Source organism: Artibeus jamaicensis, unplaced genomic scaffold (genome assembly GCF_021234435.1).
Source record: "Artibeus jamaicensis isolate MK-2021 breed Jamaican fruit bat unplaced genomic scaffold, CSHL_Jam_final contig_1132, whole genome shotgun sequence".
Lineage (NCBI taxonomy): Eukaryota > Metazoa > Chordata > Mammalia > Chiroptera > Phyllostomidae > Artibeus > Artibeus jamaicensis.
This window is the reverse complement of record NW_026521221.1, coordinates 867,786-891,054: the sequence shown is the minus strand read 5'-3', so window position 1 is coordinate 891,054 and position 23,269 is coordinate 867,786. Positions and strand designations below refer to the sequence as shown.

At 40.4% G+C, this 23,269-nt stretch overlaps 1 protein-coding gene across 1 annotated transcript in view; it reads left to right on the top strand.

Moving 5' to 3' along the window:
• The window catches only part of RYR3 (ryanodine receptor 3), a 514,231-nt gene that overhangs the window by 229,935 nt on the left and 261,027 nt on the right, over positions 1–23,269 (top strand). The window contains exons 5-10 of the mRNA XM_053665407.1: positions 1,762–1,840; positions 8,759–8,871; positions 9,847–9,946; positions 12,898–12,991; positions 18,252–18,326; positions 20,280–20,436. Coding sequence (XP_053521382.1) covers positions 1,762–1,840; positions 8,759–8,871; positions 9,847–9,946; positions 12,898–12,991; positions 18,252–18,326; positions 20,280–20,436 — 618 coding nt within the window. The remainder of the gene's footprint in view (positions 1–1,761; positions 1,841–8,758; positions 8,872–9,846; positions 9,947–12,897; positions 12,992–18,251; positions 18,327–20,279; positions 20,437–23,269) is intronic.

Below are 23,269 nucleotides of genomic sequence, written 5' to 3'. Positions count from 1 at the left end.
CGAACATCTGTGTTAACTCAGGTGTGACACAGCTGATCGGGATCAGCTGTAACTAGTTAGGGATCTAGAACCACCGTGAACCCAAATGGTGATGACTCATGTCACTTGATTTTTTTTCAAGTTTTACAATATATGTATTTGTAAAATACATATATTGCAGATCCTTGGCGGGGAGTATTAAGGTGATCTCAATTAACTGTAATATGTACGATTCTGATACATTTACTCCCTGTCCCTGCACGTATTGTTTTCACCCGTCAGTGTAAGTGACATTGGTGTTCTTTCTCTGGCCCTAATGGGAAACTGTTACATTCATTCAAGACTTCACTTCCACACATTTACACCTGCAGCATACTGCAAAGTTCATCTCAAAGCTTGCACTATCGAATTGGCAGCGGGAGCAGACACTGCCTCTTAAATAATTTATTTATTGCAGCATTTCTTTTCCTGAGCACTGGTAAGAAGTTGACCTTTTCTGCCTTAACATTCTCCTGCTGTAGTTCTCCATGGCAAAGGATAGAGAACAAAAATGACCGAATGGAAGGTTACCGGAGCAGGGGATGGAGACATTTAGAGAGTGGGGAACCATTGTACCAGGACAATCTCTAGCACTGACAGGTGATCATTGGTCTTTCAGACTCTGGTGCTTATCCACGAGGGTAAATGAAACCTTAATGCCTTTCTTTTTCTGTCTACATACAGTAGACAAAACCTCAAACAGTATATTCTCCTGGCCTTGAAAACTTGGGGCTAACATCATGGAAGAGATATGAAGGCTTATGTTATTTATCGTTAGACTTACAGCCGTCCCCCCAAATCCCACTCACCATCAATATAAACTCTGTACAGTACTGCTCCTTGTAGGAGCAGCTCTGAGAATAAAGCCTGTGAGCTGTGACTGTGGGCAGTGCAATGATTCTTTGCTTTTCTGCTGCAGGGAACTAGGACTATAACCCAGAAAGCACGTTCCAAGTCCACACTTGCCTCCCAGGCTCATTCAGAGGTCAGCGGTGTTGCCTGTCCCTGGCGGACATGGGGGACAGGCTGGGGCTCGTTGTCCTTTGTGAAGTGATTTTAAAAATCATTGTTAAGTTTCACAGGCACATGTATTTTTGTAATTGGAAAAATACATAGACATTATTGGAGAGGTTTTAACGCTTACAGCCAATTTTAAAAACAAAAAGTAATTAGAATTGGTGGAGAGTGGGGGTCATCATGGTCCCTGCCACTGTCCAAAGATTACTTCACTTATCGGTTTGGTAGAGTTTCTCTTAGCCTGGTTGTGAGGCGTTTAAATATTGCATACATGCTAACTATACAAATATACTTTTTTGCATTGTTTTCATACTATTACACAACCTTGATAAAAAAAAAAAGTTAATGGTAACATACTATCCCCCAAAATGAAGTACCAAAGTTTATGGACCCTTCTATTAGTGTTGGTCATTTGTGTTCAATTTATATTGTCCCCATTTTAAAAGTTTCTCAGAGTGTCTTTCAACAAAAGCACATTTAATATTTTAAACTTATGTCTATAACATATAGTCCCATTAGGTAAGTCACTGGGTTATCAGGTGAGAACATTGATGAGGTTTAAGTATGTTATTAAAGTATATTGCAAAAGCATGATGACAATGAACAAGATGAGCCCTTTTCACAGTAGCTCAATGCCGACATTGACAACTGGGAGCCAGGCAGCGGGGAGATGCCAAGACCTGGTAGAAGAGTGTGACTTCACTTGCATCTGTTTTTGTTTCACAGTATCTAACATGTTTGACTACGTCGAGATCCCAGACGGATAAACTTGCCTTTGATGTAGGTCTACAGGAACATGCCACAGGTAAGTCCACATTCCCAGATCTTCTGCTTGGTGGGGTCTTGGGACGAGGACTCTTGAGAAGGGTAATGAATATGTTATCCATTTCAGATTTCAAACCAACTAAACAGTCAGGTCAGGAAATAGATCCGATAAACTTTTGGAGAATGTGTGATGAAAATACAGGAACTAAGAATAGGAGAACATAATGCTTTAGGCACAGTCTGCCATCCTCAAAGAAAAACAAATGTTTTAGGGTGAAGTACTGAAAATAAGTAGTGTTATTCCTGATAAGAACCAATGGTAATGAATAACTACTTAAAAAAACCCATAGAACAATAAGGGCTTTGATGATGAAGTATAATATCTAGAGCACAGAACTAGTCTCTTTTTATTCTGCTGTGAACCAGCTATTTCTAAAGCAAAATTTTCGAGTGTTAGGCAATGACATCCACCCGCATGATTTTTGTATTCCAATGCACCACATTTATTATCATTTACTTTGTCTTTAAATTTACTTACTTTCCTACTTAAAATTTTAGAGACAAAAGTTAATATTTTTATAAGTGGAAAACTGGTATTGCTTGCCATAAAAGTAAATATAATGAAAAGAAGGTTATTAAATAATTGTAGTGATGTTGTCAAAAATACTAAAAAGGTACTAATGAGATAGAAGCTCCAAACTTAAAACTTTTTCTGACTGAATTAGAAGATTTAAAGGAGTAATGAAAAGTTCTCACTGTATGATTTAATGTTGTTTAATTTTTCTTTACCACCAGTTTAGCCCAGAATATTGCCAGTCAAGAGAGCTATAGTTATTTATTCATATTACTTTCATAGTTACAGTATCAAAGAAGGGTCTGACTTGCTGTGTGTTATTCCAAAGATCAACTTTTGGAGAATGCGTGATGAAAACCCAGGAACCACCAATAGGAGTAGTGAATCGAAGTTGAAAGGAAGTGTATTTCACCCCAGTGAAGGAAATCACTTTGTAACACCTGCAGTGACCCCACAGAGGAGCAGTTGGTCTTGGGGTGTGGGGTGCCCCCTGTGGCTGGAAACATTCTTGAGCAGCTGATCAGCTGTCAAGAGCATTTCATATGGAATTTCTGTTCAGTTGAGAGGTTGGGCTATGTACCAATGAGGATTCTTAGTTGAAGATGGCAGAAACTGATTCAGGTTAACACACGCAGAATGAGAATTTACTGGAAGAATGTTGGGTAGAGCCTGCTGTAAGGCTTAAGCCCCAGGTTTGGAAAAGGGGTAGGAACAAAGAGACCAGGGAGGAGAGAACAGCCTAGGTCACACTGCAGAAAGTCATCTTGGATGTAGTCCGTAACATCGTAACATTTTCCCCAAAGTAGAAGGAGATTTCATCTCTGGGTAGCCAAAGGAAAAAAGTCCATGTGGATGTTCTAAAACTGTCAGGAGTCTGATTTTACAGTTGGTACAGAAAAACTCTGGAGTTCAAACCATGTGCACCTGCTGTTTCTGCATCATACCCAGTGGTGTCTAAGAATGCCTGAGGCAAAATCCTTTCTCTCCACCTCCTCTTTTTGTACAAAATGGAAAAGTTGGCCTGCCTCAGCTCATTATGGGTTTTTTTTCCTAAAGTAAGATTATATTTGAATCTGATTTGAGGTTGCTTTGTTTGCAGTTGAAGTGTTATTCTTAAAATAACACTTTCCTCTAAGGTGTTGTCAACATCATCTGAAAATTATCAAATGAGTGAAGTACCACACTCTCAGAATGTAAATTGGCCTCTAATATAAACCAGCTGTCAGTCTTGGAGCACTCAGTCAGAAAAGTTATATGTCATTCTACCTACGTTGGTAAAATGACTTTAGACTTTTTGAGAGCTGGGAAGAAATTGACCACTTTGTAGTCATGCATTCAGGAAATTTATTTAAATATTTGAGACTCCAATAAAACTGAGGGAAATTGTATCAGATATTACTCTATCCAGCACTCTTTTCTGAATTCCTAAAATCAGGCATGGTGTAGATTCTGCCGACAGATGAGCATATGAACCAACCCAGTTCAAACTGGCTGATCATATGCTGACTTAGGCAGAAGACAGATGGGAAAGGGTTGACCAAGTGTTCATGAAAACCTAGAGCCTTTTAACACAACTTATTTTACCTCTCTCACCCAAACCCATTTCATACTGTCCCTGAAGAAGGCCAGCTTAGTACTTGTGAGGGAGAAGGAGAATTCATGTATAGCTCAGTAAGTCTTGGTATTGCCTGGGGGAGTCTTCTAACTTCAGGAGGAGATGCACTCAGAATTCAACAGAGTACCCAGTCTGTTTCCTAGTGGGTCATTCTATGGACACACCTTTGGCTCAGAAACCTCTTCTAAGTTGAAAACAAGTAAATGTTCAATAGTTGAGTTGAATTTCTAAGACACTGTGAGAAGTTTGAAGTCAGTTACTTGAACAGTTCTAGAATTCCCCCTACATAGAGGATATTAAATAGTTTGACTGACTAACTTGAAAGAACTAGTAGTCATCCAAGCCAGGTGGCTCAGTTGGTTGAAACATCATCCTGTACACCAAAGGTCTGCAGGTTCAATACCCAGTCAGGGCCCATACCTAGGTTGCAGGTTCAGTCCCCTGTTGGGGCACATACAGAAGTCAACAGATTCTCTCTCTCTTTCCCTCCCTCCCTCCCTCTCCTCACATCTTCCTGTCTTTCTAAAGTCAGTGAACATGTCCTCAGTTGAGGATTAAAAAAAAAAGAATCACTGATCATTTTCCCCTTGGTTTTGGTTACTGAGTCCTTTCTTTTTACCTTTTAAGGGTTTTTGTTGTTGTTTTGCTTTTAGCATTTAGAGGTAGCTTTATTTTTTTATTTTTTTAAATTTTTATTTAGTTATTTTTCAAGTACAGTTTTTTTGTCTATTTCTCCCATCCCAGCCCCCCCCCCCCGCCCCGTCTCCCCGCCTCCCTCCCATTCCCTCCCCCCCCCAGTCCTCATCCCTGTGTCTTTCATACTTCTTCCTCAAAATCCCTCCCCATTTTTCCCCTTAAATTCCCTTCCCTCTCCCCTCTGGTCGCTGCCCACTTGTTCTCTATTTCAGTGTCTTTGTTTTTATTCTGTTTGCTTGTTTGTTTTGTTGTTTAGCTTCCTGTCAAAGGTGAGATTATATGGTATTTGTCCTTCAATGCCTGGCCTATTTCACTCAGCATAATGCTTTCCAGTTCCATCCATGTTGTTGCAAAGGGTAGTAGCTCCTTCTTTCTCTCTGCTGCATAGAATTCCATTGTGTATATATACCACAATTTTTTGAACCATTCATTTACTGACGGGCACCTAGGTTGCTTCCAACTCTTGGCTATTGTAAATTGTGCTGCTATGAACATTGTGGTGCATAGGTTCTTTAAAATTGATGTTTTAGGATTCTTGGGATATAATCCTAAGATTATAGACCCAGCAGTGGAATTGCTGGGTCAAAAGGCAGGTTGATTTTTATTTTTCTGAGAAAATTCCATACTGTTTTCCATAATGGTTGTACCAGTCTGCAATCCCACCAACAGTGAACTAAGGTCCCCTTTTCCCCACAATAGAGGTAGCTTTAAAATGAGACTTTGGAGGAAATAAATATGAAAACAGTGCTTTTAGTGTTTTCTCTTTTATGTATTTTAGGGTCATCAACTGGCCCATATTTTACTGATTCTGGGAATGGCCCTGACCACCGAGCTGTTCCCCACAGAGAGGGCACTAGAAGAAGTAGACTCTTCCTCGCTGTGCCTGTTTAAGGCCCACTTTACTCAAACCCTGCTGGCAGTCCAGAGTACTTAATGGATCTAGATATCATCTTCCCCTGAAAATGTTGAGGTTAACCTACACTTTGTCATGAATTTATTTATTTATTTATTTTAAAAAATATTTTATTTATTTAATTTTAGAGGGAAGGAGAGAGAGAGAGAGAAACATCAATGTCTGGTTGCCTCTTGCATTCCCCCTACTGGGGACCTGGCCTACAACCTAGGCATGTGCCCTGACTGGGAATTGAACAGACAACCCTTTGATTCTCAGGCCAACACTCAATACACTGAGCCACACCAACCAGGAGTTGTCATGAAATTTTAAATTTAATCAAAATAAGCATGATTACTTAATCAAAGTAATGCCTATACGTAGTTTAAAGAAGTAGAGAGTCCTTTTACACTTACTGAAAACATCGGTCTCCTCCCTGCCCTTCCCCCTCCCGAACCCCTGCCCTCTCTCAAAGCACATACTTTCAGTTCCTCTAGTATTGTTTACCAGTTGTTTATGAATAATATAGCATACTATTTAGTTATTCTTTCCAGATTAGGTATTACCTACTGATGGTTCTATATGAATAATAAAAAATAACTCTTACGGTCCATTCTTTCCTATCTTCTTCCCACCTTCCCAATATATTTACGCATAACTACCAAATCAATATAAACTACTTCTATTGATATAACTGTAACTTTTATTTGCAAATGAGACTCATCGCATACTATGCTCAGTTTACTTTATTATTTTTGAATTTTCCAGTAGTTAATAATTGCCTTATTTGAGCCCCAGTGTAGCTCAGTGGTTTGAGCACCGGCCTGTGAACCAAAGGGTCACTGGTTCAATTCCCAGTTAGGGCACAGGCCTGGGCTGTGGGCCAGGTCCCTGGTAGGAGGTGTGTGAGAAGCAACCACATATTGATGCTTCTCTCTCTCTTTCTCCCTTCCTTCCCCGCACTCTAAAAATGAATAAATAAAATCTCTTAAAAAATAATTGCCTTATTTGTTTTATTTTCTGTGGCTTAATCATTCATTCATTTCTAAACTATTCTGTAGAACTGAAACTCTCCCCTGGTTGGATGCAGTTGCATTAGCTGTTCTCTCAGTTTATCTTCTTAGAAACATCCACCATCACCCAGGAAATTCCCTTTGCCCTCTCCGAGATTCTGTGTTTCCCAGATCTCATGTTTTTCTCCCTTCTTGGCTTACCGCCTCACTTTGGTGGAGCCCATATCTAGTAGCTTTTACAGAAAAGATTCATGAGAGGTAAAACTGTCATCCGAAAGTTTCTTAATTGCAGCTTCACAGGTAATTCACAGTATTCTACATGGGAAATTTTCTTTTTCTCAGCATCCCAGAGGTTTTTATCTATTTTCTCTTAGTTTATGGTCTGCCTGTTTATTGATTTCTGATCCTCTGTGTATGACCCATTTGTACTTTCTGGGAGCTATTTTGATCTTCTCTTTTGCCCTAATGTCTGAAATTCCACAGTGATATGTTTAGACCTGGATCCTTTGCCTTCTAAGCCTCACAGGCATGGACCCTGGTGTAGGTCTCTCTCCTCCACTGTGCTAGGTACTCTGTAGACTTTTCCAATCTGAAAATGCTTGTCTTTCAGCTTTGGAAGCATTTTTATACCATTTACTTGTTTTATTCCTCCCTTTTCTCTGTTCTGCTTCCTGGAAATTCTCTAGACTGGTTTTCTAATTGTCTTCTCACTCCTGTTTCTACTTTTCTTTGTTCTTTTTGTAAGAAATTTTCAACTTGATCCTTAACCCTTTCTTTCTTTTTCAGAATCAGAGTTTTTCTTTTTTCTCCAAAGGGATCCTTCCTGAGGGTGGTCACTGCTGCTCCATTAGTACACTTTTTCTTATCTCTCTGAGATTATTACTATAATATTTTTCTAAAATTTTCTTTGGCTCTCTTTAATCTTTGTTTTCTCCAAGTCCCTTTCCCCACTTTTTGTTTTGTTCCTGTCATTCACATTAGACTTTCCTCAGATGCACGGTGGTCCTTCGCCTCGATTCAGGTTTAGATCAGGGCAGGAAGAGCTGACTGGAAGCTCCAAGTGTGACTAGCCCTTTCTTAGAGCTCACTTCTAGCAATCCAGATGGGACCTACACATTTCACAGGAGGCGCCAGGACAGCGGCATCTTTTATCTTGGGTATTTGGCTTCCCTAAAGAGCAACCCCTCAAATTTGGAGTGGGGAGGGAGTCAGTATCACATCTGGCATTCTGGAAGCTGAAGGATGGAGGCAAAGAGAAGGGAGCTGGAGTAACTAACCAGGACATAGAATTTTAGTTATTCTCTATCTTCAGTGTTCTGTATCTCCTTGTTTGGCAGTGCCTGGTATTTCTAGAACCAGACCACTGATGATTTGTCACCAGTGGATTTAACTTCTGTTGGGTGGAGGAGGAAGACTTCCCTGTCTATGTGTGCAGCACAGAAAAAAGGATGCAGGGGGTTCAGTGCCCCTTTAAAACCTTCAGCCAGCCCTCCTGTTTTGAACCCCATCTCCCACTGTTGCCTGCACAAGTAACTGTTAGCTCCAGGTCTGGACGCTTTCTGGGGTAATATGCAACAGGAATGGCTCTATTTCTTGAGATTGGCTTCTCATCCATTTTCTTACCCAAAGACTTGAGTTTTAGCTTTCTCTGGGCTAAAACCATCTATCTTCTTTTTTTATAAAATGTCAGTTTCTCTGTATTGCTGTCAACTTCACATCCTGCAGTCTTATTTCTTGTAGATTTAGGCTTTTTGAAAAATCTCTTATCATCTTCAGTAGAAATGCTGATGTTTTAGTAGAATTCATGGAAGGGTCGGGGCAAAGATGACAAGTCTGTGAGTGTTCAGTAGTCCAATGAAGTCAGTTCTTAAAGACTTGTAAGTGCCTACGAAGAGAGCATTTTTTTCTATGTAATAAAAATACTCAGGCTTCTATAGCTGCTGGCCTCCAATACTCTTCCCACCATTGCCTTTCTGTCTCTAGAGAAAAAACAATCAACATAGGCAACAGCAGATGTGGAGCTAGCTCGGATGCCTACGGATAAATAGACATTGAGGTCTGGAGTGTGTGGGGGGGTTACTATTATCAGGAGCAAACAGACTGATGGACAGAATTAGAGACCAGAGCTTCCATGCAGCAGTGACTTACTTTGAGGAGTCTTTATGTAGGAGAAGCCTGTTGGTGGACCATACATCCCGCTTCCAAACAGAGGTCCGAGGGAGAAAAAGTTCGAATTGGAGACGACCTCATCCTCGTCAGCGTGTCCTCTGAAAGATACCTTGTAAGTACCTCCTGACACAGGCACTTTTCATTTCCAGAACATTTCCTTTCGGAATGGTCGGTCAAGGAGAACAGAGTCGCAACAGGTTGTGCAGGGTAAGATAGATAGATGCCTTTACATAGCATACTTAAGAGGTGATTAAATCCCTTCCCCTGCCAGGTTGTCATAGGGCCTGGAATTTAACAGTGAGGGATCCTTTCAGAATAAGGCACTGTGCCCAGCAACCTCTGCTAAACTGCTCTAGACACTTGCAGAGAAAGCCAGCTATGTATGCATTAGCTGTCATTACTATGAATGTATCACGTTATTTAGCTCTTGTCCAGTGAAGAAAAAGCCTGAAAAAATGGGATAGAGGAAAATAGCTGCTATTGGAGAAAGAAATGAATTTAAAATGTTTCAGCATGTGAGATGTAATAGCAGTTGGAAGCTGCAGGTAAGACTTTGCACCTGGGGATAAGCACTAGGCTCTCATCACTGACATCAAACCCTTGGCTGTGGGGGGAGGGGGAGGGTGGTGTGTGTGTGTGTGTGTGTGTGTGTGTGTGTGTGTGTGTGTGTGTGTAATATCTGAAGATCAGAGAAATGTCAGAGGTAAGTTTTTAAGCTTCTGAATGCCAATCCTGTTGGCAGACTTCACATTGCCTAGACCGAAGACTGGAGTAATTTTTCCCATTTGTGTGTTCTGTGTCCTGCCAAGAATAAACATTTTATAAATTCCTGTGGAACCAAGGAGCCAGCTGAAGGGATGAAGTAAACACTTGTCTGTCACCTCTGGAGCTAAAACTTTGTCTTCCCTGAATAGTATCCCATTTCGAGGCTGCTTCTAGATTGAGTGAAGACATTTTTCACAGCTATGTAGAAAGAGCCAGATGATGCTAAGGCTGTTTAATTTGATCTTTATAATTCTAGAAGAGATGCTTCTGTCAGGACTGGCCAGGTGATTTAAAGGATGTCTCATTTTTGTTTCTGCCACAGCATCTCTCAATATCAAATGCTAACATACAAGTGGATGCCTCCTTTATGCAAACACTGTGGAATGTACATCCTACGTGCTCAGGAAGTAGCATCGAAGAAGGTATGCTTTTTATATGCATGCAGCCCTCAATCTGCCAGTCTGCCTTGTGCTGTATATATTGACATTTCCTTCTGCCTCCCAACTCCCACGTGCATGTCTCAATACACTGTTAGCGTGATTTTAGTTCACCTGACTTCCTTTCTCTGATGTTGGTATGGGTTATTTTCTGTCCTAATTTCTGATCACATGAGCACTCCTGGAATTATTTTTAATCCTTTGGAGTCCACTCCAAAGGACTGCATTTGGGACTTGGATATGCACCTTTCCTCATCTACTGACTCTTCATTTTTATTTACATTGATAGTTATAAGTGTACAGACCTGAGCAACTTAAATTTTAGAGGAGATTATTTGCCAAGCATGTGATGTTGTTAATATTTCTTCCCAAGGCATCTCTCCATACAGGTGGGAGGACTCTTCTTTATAATTCGAGTGCATTTGGCTTTGTGTTTCAACTTCTATTTCTGTAAGGCCATTTAAAAATAATAAATAAAATATTCTCAATATTTTATTTTTCCTTTGGAAGTAAGAGCAGCAAAGTTTGTTCAACCTATCCCATTTCTTGGAGCCAGGCAAAGTCAACGCACCTTTCAAGTGATGCAGTAGATATGTTGGCCTTATCTTACTCACGGGTAATATCACAGATGAGCAGAATAATCAAATGTCAGTGACCCGTAGGTCCTTACATCACATTCCAGTACTTACAGCAAGATCGGGATTTTTTAAAATACTTACATCACCGACTTTAACCCTGTGTTTAATCCTGAGCCTAATAGTTTCAAATTAGGAATGTCCTCCCATGATCAAATGTTTGCAGATGTCAAACTGAGATTGTCAAGGTGATACCCCAAGTTCAGAAGGCATCATAGCTCAACTGAGTAATCAGGGAACAGCAGACTTTTAACCTTTCAGCAGCTTGTGGAACATTTAGCCCTCTTGTTTTATGCCAAAATTAACCCGCCACCCTCTGTTGGTTGTCAATCATTCCCTTTCTATGAGGAATCAAGAAACTCTGGGTTTAAATCTTGCCTACGGGAGTTTTGACGGACTCTTCTCCATGTTAAATTTTCATTGTCACTGTGGGAATAAAATTGTTTCCCAGTACCAAAATAGAGCTTGTGGAGACTAATTAAGAAGTGTTTGCAAATCACGTCAGGAAGGTCCTTCCAGAAGTGTTGAGTGCCCTTGTCATATAGAATCTGGGCAGCTCATCACGTGAGCCGTCTGGCCCTACAGGCACTGGCCTTTCAGGACCCACTGGTGAGAAACCCACTGAAGCCCTTGAGAGTGTAAGTTACCCTCGTCGTGGTCCTTCTTTCCTGACTGTTGCCCTGCACATTTCAATTAAGAAACACTGTGATGTGCTGGCACTGGGAAGTTTTCTCTGTGTGGAGAGAATGTTGATCGGAGGAGCCTGAGGACTGTAAGTGATGAGCTCCCAGTGGGGCATGGCCTTGCCATCATGAGACAATGGGGAGTTTATGCAAGAGCATGATCATGGATGATTTTCATTTTCTAAATAAATTGGCTGTTAAGAATTCCCCTACAGTATTTCATAAATTATCTTAATGCAAAAAAAATGATGTAACTGAAAATGTTAGTACAATAACATTAAGAAAAAATGGAAAAAGACTTCTGACTGTTTGGGGGAAATTTAAGGAAAACTTGCCTTGCCTGGATACAAAATTTAAAAAACGGAGGAGGATACCAGACTGCCGCTGCCCAAGATCCACTAGTAACACTTTTCTCTTCTGGCATGATTCTCATTCCTGCTGATTTCGTCCAACACCCAAAGAGTTTGACAGCCCCTAAAGTGATCTAATTATGTGATTAAAAAATAATCCTAATATAAACATTGAGCATATTAAGTCCGTTATGTCTCCTGAGAATAGACTAGCCTGGAGGATTTTTTTAATTCAGTAGGATAAAAAATACCCACTTCTGTCCTGGCTGGTGTGGCTCAGTGAATTGAGTGCTGGCCTTTGAACCAAAGGGTCACCAGTTCAATTCCTAGTCAGGGCACAGGCCTGGGTTGTGGGCAAGGTCCCCTGTGGGGGGTGTGCAAGAGGCAACCACATGCTGATGTTTCTCTCCCTCTCTTTCTCCCTCCCTTCCCCTCTCTCTAAAAATAAATTTTAAAATCTTTTCTAAAATGTCCACTTCTCTGTGCAAGGTAAAGCTCAGACTGCAGCTCCTCTTCTGCTACTGCATGCTTAGAATTAAGGCTAGGAATTTATTTGAAAATGGATTGGTCATCAAGTGCTTGAATCTTACTGTTTCCTATCCATCTCTGAACTCCTTAGCTATTCAGATTCCTTTTCTTGTCCTAAAAGCTAAGAGCTTATTGATAGTGGCATCTATGTTTGTCAACTCAGGAATACTGGAATATCATTCTGCTTCCCCTCAAAGCAATAGGATCAGTGCCCAGTTTTGATCTGTGTTTGCTAAATGCACTCTCAGAAGCTAGCTTCTCCTAAGACAGTGTTTAATCGCAGTTTGCTAGCCCCCTTCCTAGCACCTTCTTTCTTTCCCATGACCACAGTCCGATTTGGGTTTTGCCACAAAACACACACAGATCTAAGAGCTCACCCAGGAATTTGGTGTCAAATGTCTTTACCTCACAAGCAGTTGGAAAATCTTTATCTTCTTAACAGTAACAACTTATTTTCTTTTTGGTTCTTAATGCTATCAATTGACACCATTTTCACCTTATTTTTTGATGCTGGACTTGCTCATCCCTGAAACCTATTTAACTTTCAGTGTTAGAATTGTTTTGACATTCTTGTCTTTTCTGCCTGAGGCCTGAAGTCATGGAATCTGTAGTTTCTGAAATGCTTCTGTCTTGGTGTTTTTCATAACTGACACAGACCTGCACAAATTTATCCTTCTAAACATGATATTCTCTTTATTAAACTTGTCATCAGTTCATGGTAGACTATAACTGTCTTCTAGGATACCTACTTGGAGGGCATGTAGTACGTCTTTTCCATGGTCATGATGAGTGTTTGACAATACCATCTACAGATCAGAATGACTCCCAGCACAGGTAAGCTGATTTCTTCCTCCTTCTCCTACCTGTCTCCAGTCTCAGATGACGCACACTGAAGAGCTTGCACTTGGATGTGGTCACAGATGAATTCTGTAACTGGTGGTCAATAGCAAACCCCACTATGGCCTTGTGTTGTGATTTGTAAATAGGGATGACAGACACTAGATTTGACTTACAGGTATATACAAGGTCTTTCCAGAAGTATCTAGCCATGCACTATGAAAAATAGATTTATTTATTTATTTATTTATTTATTCAAGAAGATACAAAATACAAGAAACATTGTACATAGGACAATGACACCTCAGTCCTCTTCAAAGTAGACACCTAGGGACCTCACACAGTTCTCCCAGTCACCATCAGCTACCCCATCATGTTTTTCTGAATCTCATCGACAGTCTGAAATCTCTTTCCTTTCAAGATGATTTTAGTTTGGGGAAAAGCTAGAAGTCACAGGGCACCAAACCTGGGATGTAGAGGGACTGAGTCACCTGAGTGATTTGATGTTTCACAAAGAAACTCTGCACAAGACATGATGCACAAGTGGGTGCATTGTTGTGATGAAGCTGCCATTCACCAGTTGCCCATATCTGCGGCCTTCCAAATCATCCAAATAGTTTTCTGCAGAGGAATGTTCAAGCTTAACACAAAATCTGATGCAGATTTATTGGTCTACTTGCTCAGTCATTTTGAATACAGCGACCACACAGTACATATGCTCACTCAATGGCATCTACCACCCCCACTGACTAGTACAGTGAAGTCATCATTGTTCACACATGTGCATTCCAGTCCACTCTCCTTGACTACCAGGTTACATCAATGTTGTACAAACCATTTTCATTATATTAACAGTGGCTGGACTTTTTACAGACAGTCCTCATATATACACATACTGCTTCTTTGACAAGCAGATTATAATGCTTCCCAATCCTTTATTTTCTTTGGTTGCTCCTGTCTCTAAGGAGTTTCTGGTAGCATTAATCACTCTCTTCAGTAATAGAAATCAAGCTAATGACTCTAATGGGTCTGTGCACTTACATAAATTATCCACCAGGCTCTTCACAAGCAGATCATCACTATTATTCTTCTTTCATGAGCTAAGTAATTAAGGTGGAGTTTGGTGATTTTCTTTTGCTTATTACCAAACAGGATTGGAGGAACCGAGTGTCAATATCCAGCCAGAACTGGATTTAGCAGGGGATGGTGCCAAGAGCTACATTTAGAGGATGCTGTTGACAGTGGTGCTTTTTCTTCTCCTCTAGTTGACCCATCAATGAGTGTTTTTCAGACGTTTAAAACCAAAGAGGGAAGATATTAATACAGGTCTTAAATTCATACTGAGGGGTGCTTTAGACTGAATTTGGAACAGCACTGAGCCCAATATCCTGGAAGTAAAACATTCTTTGTTTTTGCATCATGCCTAAGGGAATCTTGTCAAGTGTCTCTTTTACTCTTTTATAAACATGGAGCCACATCCACACAACTTTAGAAATCATCTAGGGCAGGTTCCTACCCCAGAGACACACACCGAGTGATCTTAGATGGGAGCCTAAGAGCCAGAGCTGCAGACTGTGTCCATCCAGGGCTCGTTCCTTGTTTGATGTATGCAAGGACCCCCCAGGAGCAATGAGCTGGAACATACTATTGTGTATCTTATTGGCAATATGTATTCCTTCTTGTTCTGATTGTCTTCCTGCTTGTTCTGTCCTCTGAATATCCCTCCATGGAAACCAGATGTGCCATGGGAACCAGAGCAGAGTCTAGGATACATGAAGCACAGACCTATGGCAAATGCCCGATTAATTCAATGACCACCTCCTTGGCACTGGTCCATTGGTGAGGCACACTTGATTTCCCTTAGAATTGAAGATAGAAGAATTCATTATCTTGAATTCCCTTAGAATTCTAGATAATGTCATGTGGTCCTGCTCACTTGCAATTTTCATTCCCTTTAAACAGCAAATTTTGCAATTGCCTGTGTACTGTCTCTCTTAATATTTTATTCTGCTACATCAGAAGTTTGCAGGTAGATAAATACCCGAAGTTTTGTGGATGAGCTTTCCAGAGTTACACCTAAGATGGAATCCATCAGAACTCACTAGTTCTTTCTTTTCAGTCCTGTTCTTCTTTTAAGGATAGGAATGTGAGAAAAATGAAACACTAACCTCGTACATGGCTTCCCCACCATCACCTCCACCACATACCTGTCATTAAATGTAGAGCCATATTAGAAGCAGCCTGTGCAGAAACGACACTGCTTGGAGAGCCGTGCCATTTGGTGGACACTTTAGTCAGGTGGTTCAACAAGATCCTAACTAGAAGGAAAGGCTGCACAGGTATTTGAAAGGAAGTGCTGGAGAGGATGAAACAGATGGAAAGGTCCCAAAGCAGGTAAGTGCGCCATCACTGAGATGAGAGTGAAGGTCGCCTTCCCTGGGCTGAGGATTCCTCAGGATCTAACTTGGGTTTTTTTAAAAAGAAATTCACAGGTAAAGATGAGAATGCTTACATTCATTCCTCAGTAAGGAAGTGTGAAGGGGTTGAGACTGGGGTGAGTGACTATCTCTTTCTTATACTGGAACCAGAATTTTTGTGTCAGCTGGTCTCTTAATTAAAGCAGGATGCCTTGTCATTATTTGCTGTCTCAGTAAGGTGAGTGGCAAGCCTCATGGCTGTCTTATGTCAACAGGTAAATTCTCAGAACTGGCCAGGATGGCCAGGAATACTGGAATCTGGGAGAGCGCAAATAGGGAATAGAGAACACACTAAAAAATAAACCATGTAAGTGATTCCACTTAATAGGCTTGTTTTTCAGGTGGAAATCATTTCTCTTCCCTCTACAGCCTGAGAGTGGTGAAGCTAGGTAGGGAGGCCAACTGTCCCAGGGTGCAAACCCAAAATCGATCCAGCTTTCTGAGCTCTGATCCTTGTCTGTACCTCTGGCTTGTCAAGCACTCTGGAGTAAGTCACTTAGCTATTGAAGTCAGGGCTAAGCTGTGAGCCAAGCTTTCAAAGGCACCTCAGCTCATCACCCACTCTACTCCTCTCCTTGAGTAATTGTTTTAGAGAGTGGGAACGTGTTGTTTCAACCTCTGTAACCTTGAGAGAATAAATGGAACAAGCTTCGAGCATTGCCTAGGTGGGTAGGACTAACCTTCCAGAATTCTTTAGATGTCAGAGGGAGAGGGTTCTCTAATTGTGCAACCTAGGGTGAGCTGCTCCACCCTCTCCTCCTCAGAGATCCCTCCAGCCTTCAGTGAGGAGAGAGAAGCATTAGTGAAAACTTCAACATATTTTCTTGTGTGGCCAGGAAGCTAGTGCTGTATTATTACTATGCTAGGCCTGGTACACAGACACCTGGGGTGTCAAAGCAATAAAGTAATGTAAGATTTCTTTCCTATTATTTATTACATGTTTGCTGATAATGTGTACATTTGAAGAAGATTTAAAATGTCTTCAGTCATCCTACCACACAGAAGTAACCACTGTTAATATAATTTTTCATGGTATTTCTGTACCATTAACTGCATTTTTCTCTCCATGTTTATAAACATCTATATTTAAACAAAATTGGGATTAATCCACAATACATAATATTTTGTGTGTCTGGGAGCATATTCTGTCACATTGATTACAACAAAACACATTAAACCCTCGCAGCCATTCTATGATTTAAGTCCCCTAATTAGACTTTCCCAATGAGAAAACTGATGCACGGAGTCAAAAGGACTCGATTAAGGTCACACAGCTAACAGACTCAAACTTAGGTTTGCCTGACTCCCAGGCTCCATATTTTAACTATCTCATAATTATATGACTATTTTAGGGTAAAAATAATTAGACATTTCTTCTTCACCTCTATTGATTACCCATTGTCTCAAAAACCTAGATAAAATTTTTTCAGGGGCTTGAGTGATTCAATTGTGATGTACTATATACAGATCCTCTATGGTGAATTTAAATGCAGCTAAATGATCAGTCTTAACCTAAGGTCATGAGATTCTTAAAATGTGTCTGGGTTTAGCAGACCAAGTAAGCCAGGGACAACTGGAATAGCTCATTTAATTCCCCTTAATCTGTCATTTAAGCAGGTCGACTCCAATTATATAGATTAGAAACAGGCTTTGCTAATCATCAAATAGCCATCAGGCAGACCCACATCGCGGGACGTTACAGAATACCTGACCAGTACTCCTCAAAACCTCCAAAGTCATGAAAAACAAGGAAAGACTAAGAAGTTGTAACACACTAGAGGAAATGGGCGACATGACAGCTAAATGCATGTGGTGTCTTGGATCACATCCTGGAACAGGAAAAAAATTAATGGAGAAACTGGTGAAATCCCAATGAAGTCTTGAGTTTAGCTGCTAATGGGGTGCCAATGCCGGTTCCTTAGGACTGACACAGTACCATTGTCATGTCAGATGATACCATTGGGGGAAGCAACTGAGACTATACACAAACCTTCCATACTATTTTTACAACTTTTTCGTAAATCTAAAATTATTCCAAAATAAACATTTTATTAAACACATTAAAAGCTTCTCTTATTTCAGGAAAGGAGACAAAAGCACAGTAATAAAACCATGAGCACTGTAGCCACAGAGCATAAAGTTTTGTTCTGAGCATCCTAGAACAGTAGAAATGAATTCCCACCATACTATGTATATGTTTTTAAAGTGCAAATGCATTTTAAAAGTTGTAAAACATTAAAGCACTTAATCTGAAAGGACCGGAGCATTTGGTATTTAGTCTGATCATGTGACTGGCTGTTTTGACTCCTGATGTGGAAATGGAGAAGATCCTTTTCGTTGTACACCTGATAGATGGTTCGTGAGTGGCCAAGATACATATATGGCAAGCAATTCCCTCACCGTTAGCACTTTTTCTCCTCATAAGAGAGAGACTGAGAAAGTGTGCCTCTCTGACTTTTTTTTCAAGTTACTTTATTTTTCTAAATTACATTTATTGAGGGGACCCTTGTGCACTGTTGGTGGGAATGCAGATGGGTGCAGCCACTGTGGAAAACAGTACAGAATTTCCTCAAAAAATGAAGTACAGAACTGCCTCTTGACCCAGTGATCCCACTTCTGGGAATATATCCTAAGAACACAGAAACACCAATTTGAAAGAATGTATGCCCTCCCTTTGACTCGTGTTTTGCTGACTCAGAAAAAGTGTCGCCTCCACAGGGAGCTGGCCCCCCGTCCGGTGCTGGTCAGTGTCAGGAACTAATCTCCAACTCTGCTCACAGGAGGATATTCTATGAAGCTGGGGGAGCTGGGACACGAGCCAGATCTCTGTGGAGAGTGGAACCCCTTCGGATTAGGTAATGGAGGGTTAGGGTGGTGCTCTCCTCGAGATTGCTTTTTTTTTCTGGTACAGTCCTTTCTCTTAATTTCCGAGAAGAGAAATTAAATACTATTTCATTTGTTCCGTATCACACAGCAAACCCTCAAAAGTTCTTGGCCCATAGCTAAGTTTGAAGTTTCTATAACTTTGTTTTTAAAGAAGAACAATGACACACACACACACAAATCATGATTTCCAAGACCTCTGTTTTGATTATAAAGCCAGGCAGCCCCTCTGCCCTTGCAGCATCTGAGTCACAAAAGGCAAGCTCGGTCATGACCACTGGATGTCAACAGCGCTCTTCTTCCATTTGTTTTCTTAAACAGATTCTCTAAAATCCACATTAAGTCTCCTTCTTCTCAGTAGCTCTGTTGGCTCCAGGGGGAAGTATCTTTAAATGACAGAGTGGTGGTCATGATGACAGGAGGTAGGGAAGACGAGAACATCATTGGAAACATAGCTGGGGAGAAACGGTATTTACCAGAACTTGGTAGAAACAGTGCTGATCTGGATGGAAGGAACAAGAGGCTGAGACTCCGGATCTATATGCTTGAGCAAAAACATATGGTCTCTAAGTATCAGACTACTAAAGGGGATCCAGTTAAGCTCTGGACCTTTATTTTTGCTGAGAGGGACTGCAAGTGAGGCTAGAGCTAAACTGCTTGGGATAAGAGAGGAGGGTCAAGTAGGGCCATCTTGGTTTTCCTTCTCCAACTTTCTCTCTAGCTCTCTCTGCTCACTCTCCCCCTGAACATATGTTCAAAGTAACAGTCTCTCTCATGAAGGATTCTCAAAATAACCCATTAGCAGTCAGAAGAGGATATTACAACTTCTCTTATACATACACATATACACATTCAACTTTTTACTCAGAGCTCTGGGGACAGCTTGTTTCAGGAAAACTGTTTTTAAGGAGCACCTGCTTGTTATCTGCTCAGAGTTTTACATTTTTTTCCAGCCCTGTTAAAAGTTATACTCTGTTTCTTAGGATATCGGCCTATGATTATTACTTAATAGACTTGTATGAAAAGTCAAAACAAGTATATATATATAGACTTCTAGTAATGGTTGTTTATTTCCCCAGCATTTAAAGCATGAAGAATTTAAGCCTTTTAACAATGTACTTTGGATTTGCCAATGCTCCAAAGAGTTGGATAGAGAAAAGTTACTTTAAAATTTGGCACTTGTATCTCTTAAATATTTCATTCTAACTTAAAAGGTAAATGTATTACAGATTATTCAGTGAGTAATTTCTCCCTGACACTTACTGTAACTTTTGTTGCATGCCAAGCTTTGATGTAGGACCATAATAAAATTGGTATTCAACATGGGATCTTTCTTATCTTATCTCAAGCATCTCATCCTGTTTTACTTTTCACCCATAGAATGCATTGCCTTCCAATATACCACAATATTAATTTATTTATTAGGCTTATTTATTATCTCCCTCTTTCTGGCAAGTATAGGCTGCACAAACATTTTCTTTCTCTTGAAGATTAGATTTTTGTGATGGAAAAGTGTTTGAGTTCATATGGCACATTTGGAAAGGCTTTGCTTTCCCAGAAACAAGTTTCCCTTAAAAAGGCAACCTTCCCATGCCTTTTTCTGTCTTGATTTTGCCTTAAGATACTTCAGTCAAGTGAAGGAAAAATGGGAAGCTTGGACCTTCCAGTGAAAGTAGACTATCGCCCTGCCCCCAGGATCATGTTTCTTGTTGGCGTTCTTAAGGGCAATCACAAGAGAGCACCATGCTTAGTTTTAGGGAGACAGAAAATCCTAGAGCAAACCAGAGGGTTGGTTCTTGGTTTCTTAGGTAATGAACTGTGTCCACATTGTAAGTCTGCTAGCATATGTATGGAAGCACAGAATAAATATTGAAAAGGACTTATTTTTTTGTAACTGCAATTTCTCATCTATCTCATCTACCCAGCTGGAGTGGCAGTAACATCAGATGGGGCCAGGCTTTCCGACTGCGACATCTCACCACAGGCCACTACCTGGCCTTGACAGAGGACCAAGGCCTAATACTGCAAGACCGGGGAAAGTCAGACACCAAGGCTACAGCCTTCTCCTTCAGGGCATCGAAGGTAAGGTCTGATGAAGTGGACTTTGACCTTGTTCTTAGAGCAAAAACTCTGAAACCCTTTTGTAGACCTATGACTGAAAGGAAAGTAGGCTGGAAGAAGATGCAGTTGGATGTTAAACCTATGATACTCCCTTCCTTCCCGTATCTCTTGAAGTGAGTTCATAGAGGAATGTGTATCTTAGATGAAAGTTGACACCTTAGGCGAGAAAGAGATTTTAAAGCAGAGTGAAGAACCTGAGAAAACAAGGATCACAGGAATGTACATTGTTGCTCAGAGGCTCATGGAAATTATTGATGTTTAATACTTAATTCTAACTATTTCTAATACTTTTAAGTCACATGCTTTATTCCTATAAAGAAATGGTAATGCGGAGGTATAATTTCAGTGGTACCTTTGTTTGAATCAAGGAAATGGTTTCTTTCAGATTCAGAGAAGACATATTTCTGGACATGACATCTTCTCACCATTTTTTCTATTATACAGAGTTACTTGTACCTTCCTCATCTTTTTCCCAGGTCATCTCTTCTCTCCAGATCTCTTATTTCTTGCCTATTTATCCCCTACCTCATTAAGAGTGGATCTTGTATTTGTTAGATTAACCCCAAATGTGCAGCTTTGCCATTTGACATGTATTTAGACAACTGTTTTTTAACTTCTATCTTCAGTGCTCAGCCAGGTGTTGACTCCTCACAACTCAGAGCTGCATCTTATTGGATGGTCAGAATTGCAGGCTGAGCTAACTTTTTCTCATTGTTTATGCTATTATAGTTGTCCCAATTCCCCCACCCCCAGCTTCATCCCCTTTCAGCCAGTCCTCTCCCAACTTCCATAATCATTTTGCACACCATTGTCTGTGTCCATGGGTCATTCTATATGTTCTTTGACAAATCCCTTCACCTTCTTTCAAACAGTCCCCATCTCCCTCTTCCCCTCTTATAGCTATCAATATATTCCATGATTTCATGCCTCTGGTTCTATTTTGCACATTACATTATTATGTTCATTCAAATCCTCTTATAAGTGAGATCATAGGGTATTTGTCTTTCACTGACTGGCTTATTTCACTCACCATAATAGTCTCCAGTTCCATCCATGCTGTCATGAAAGGTAGGAGTTCCTTCTTTTTTCCTGCTGTGTAGTATTTCACAAATGTGTTGTACATTTATACAGTGAATTTTTTAATATACTCATCTATTATTGACACTTAGACTGTTTCCCAGTCTTGGCTATTGTAAATAGTGCTGTTCTGAACATAGAGGTACATAAGTTCTTTTGAACTGGTATTTTGGAATTCTTAGAATATATTACCAGCAGTGGAATTTCTGAGTCAAAAACCAGTTTCATTTTTAATTTTTTGAGCAAATTCCATACTATTTCCATAGTGGCTGCACCAGTCTGCAATCCCACCAACAGTACACTAGGGTTCCCTTTTTTCCACATCTTCACCAGCACTTGTTGTGTTGATTTATTAATGATGACCATTCTGACAGGTGTGAGGTGGTATCTCATTGCAGTTTTAACTTGCATCTCTCTGCTGGCTAGTGATGTTGAGCATCTTTTCATATGTCTATGGGCCCTCTGTATGTCCTCCTTGGAGAAGTGTCTGTTCAAGTCCTTTGCCCATTTTTAATTGGATTGCTTGTCTTCTTGCTCTTGAGTCATATGAGTCCTTTATATATTTTGGAGATTAGACCCTTGTCCAATATATCAGTGGCAAAATATGTTTTCCCATATGTTTAGCTCCCTTTTCATTTTCATATTGGTTTCTTTAGCTGTGCAGAAGCTTTTTAACTCGATGTAGTCCCATTTGTTTGTTTCTTCCTTTATTTCCCTTGCCCTAGAGAGACATATAGGCAAAAATATTGCTATGTGGGATGTCGGAAATTTTACTGCCTATGTTTTCCACTAGGATTTTTATGGTACCACGACTTATACATGCCTAATCTCATCTGAGCTAACTTCTGATAGACAGTTGGTTGCCCTGTTGCTTTATGATTTCTCTGGAAAAATTATCCAGGCATAAGAAAGGCTCTGCACAGATGTCTTCAGGGTTATCAGGGAGTCTGCTCCTCATAAAAAGACAGCTCAACATCTCCTTGGGGAGCTTCATCTCTGGTTCCATTCTTCATGGCTCTTTTCCCAAAATAGATTCCGATTCGTGTTCTCAACACGATTTCAGTAAAGTTTTGTTGATGGTTCTGTTTGTGTAGGACTCAGCTTGAAGCTGACAGCCCAGTTTTCTACAGGGCAGCTCTGTTTCTTAATGAATCAGAGGAGGGTGGTCTTTCAGCAGCTTTTGTGAGCAGGGGCTTCACACTCCACTTTGCCCCTTTCTATAGTGCTATAGTCTTTTTAGGCAGCAAATCTCCTTAGCATATAGGTTTTCCTCCCCAAAATTGCTCTGCGTCAGAGTTAGGCTTTTTTCTTACCATATTTCAAACACCTAAATTCCCCCCAGACATCACCTTCATGTTCTGTTTTTCTTTCCATGGTTTGTTGGTTCCTGGACTTCATTCTGGTTTTCTGAGCACATCCCTTTCATGCTACTCTCACTTTTTTTTTACGATTCCTAGCACATGAAAGATTTTAAAGTCAAATTTATATCTGTGTAATAAAACATTTTGGCTTCCAGGAAGTGGTTTGGGGCAGTGCAATTTGCTATAAAAATCAGTGAAACAAAGAACTAGAAAAATCCTAAGAGCAGAGACAAAGAAGATCACATTCTTCCCTAAGAGACAACTTGGACCTGGGGTGTCAGGGGTAAGAGTGGATAAAGGGTGATGGATGGAAAACAAGAAATGACTCGGCATGGCTAATGCCCAGGTAAAAACCT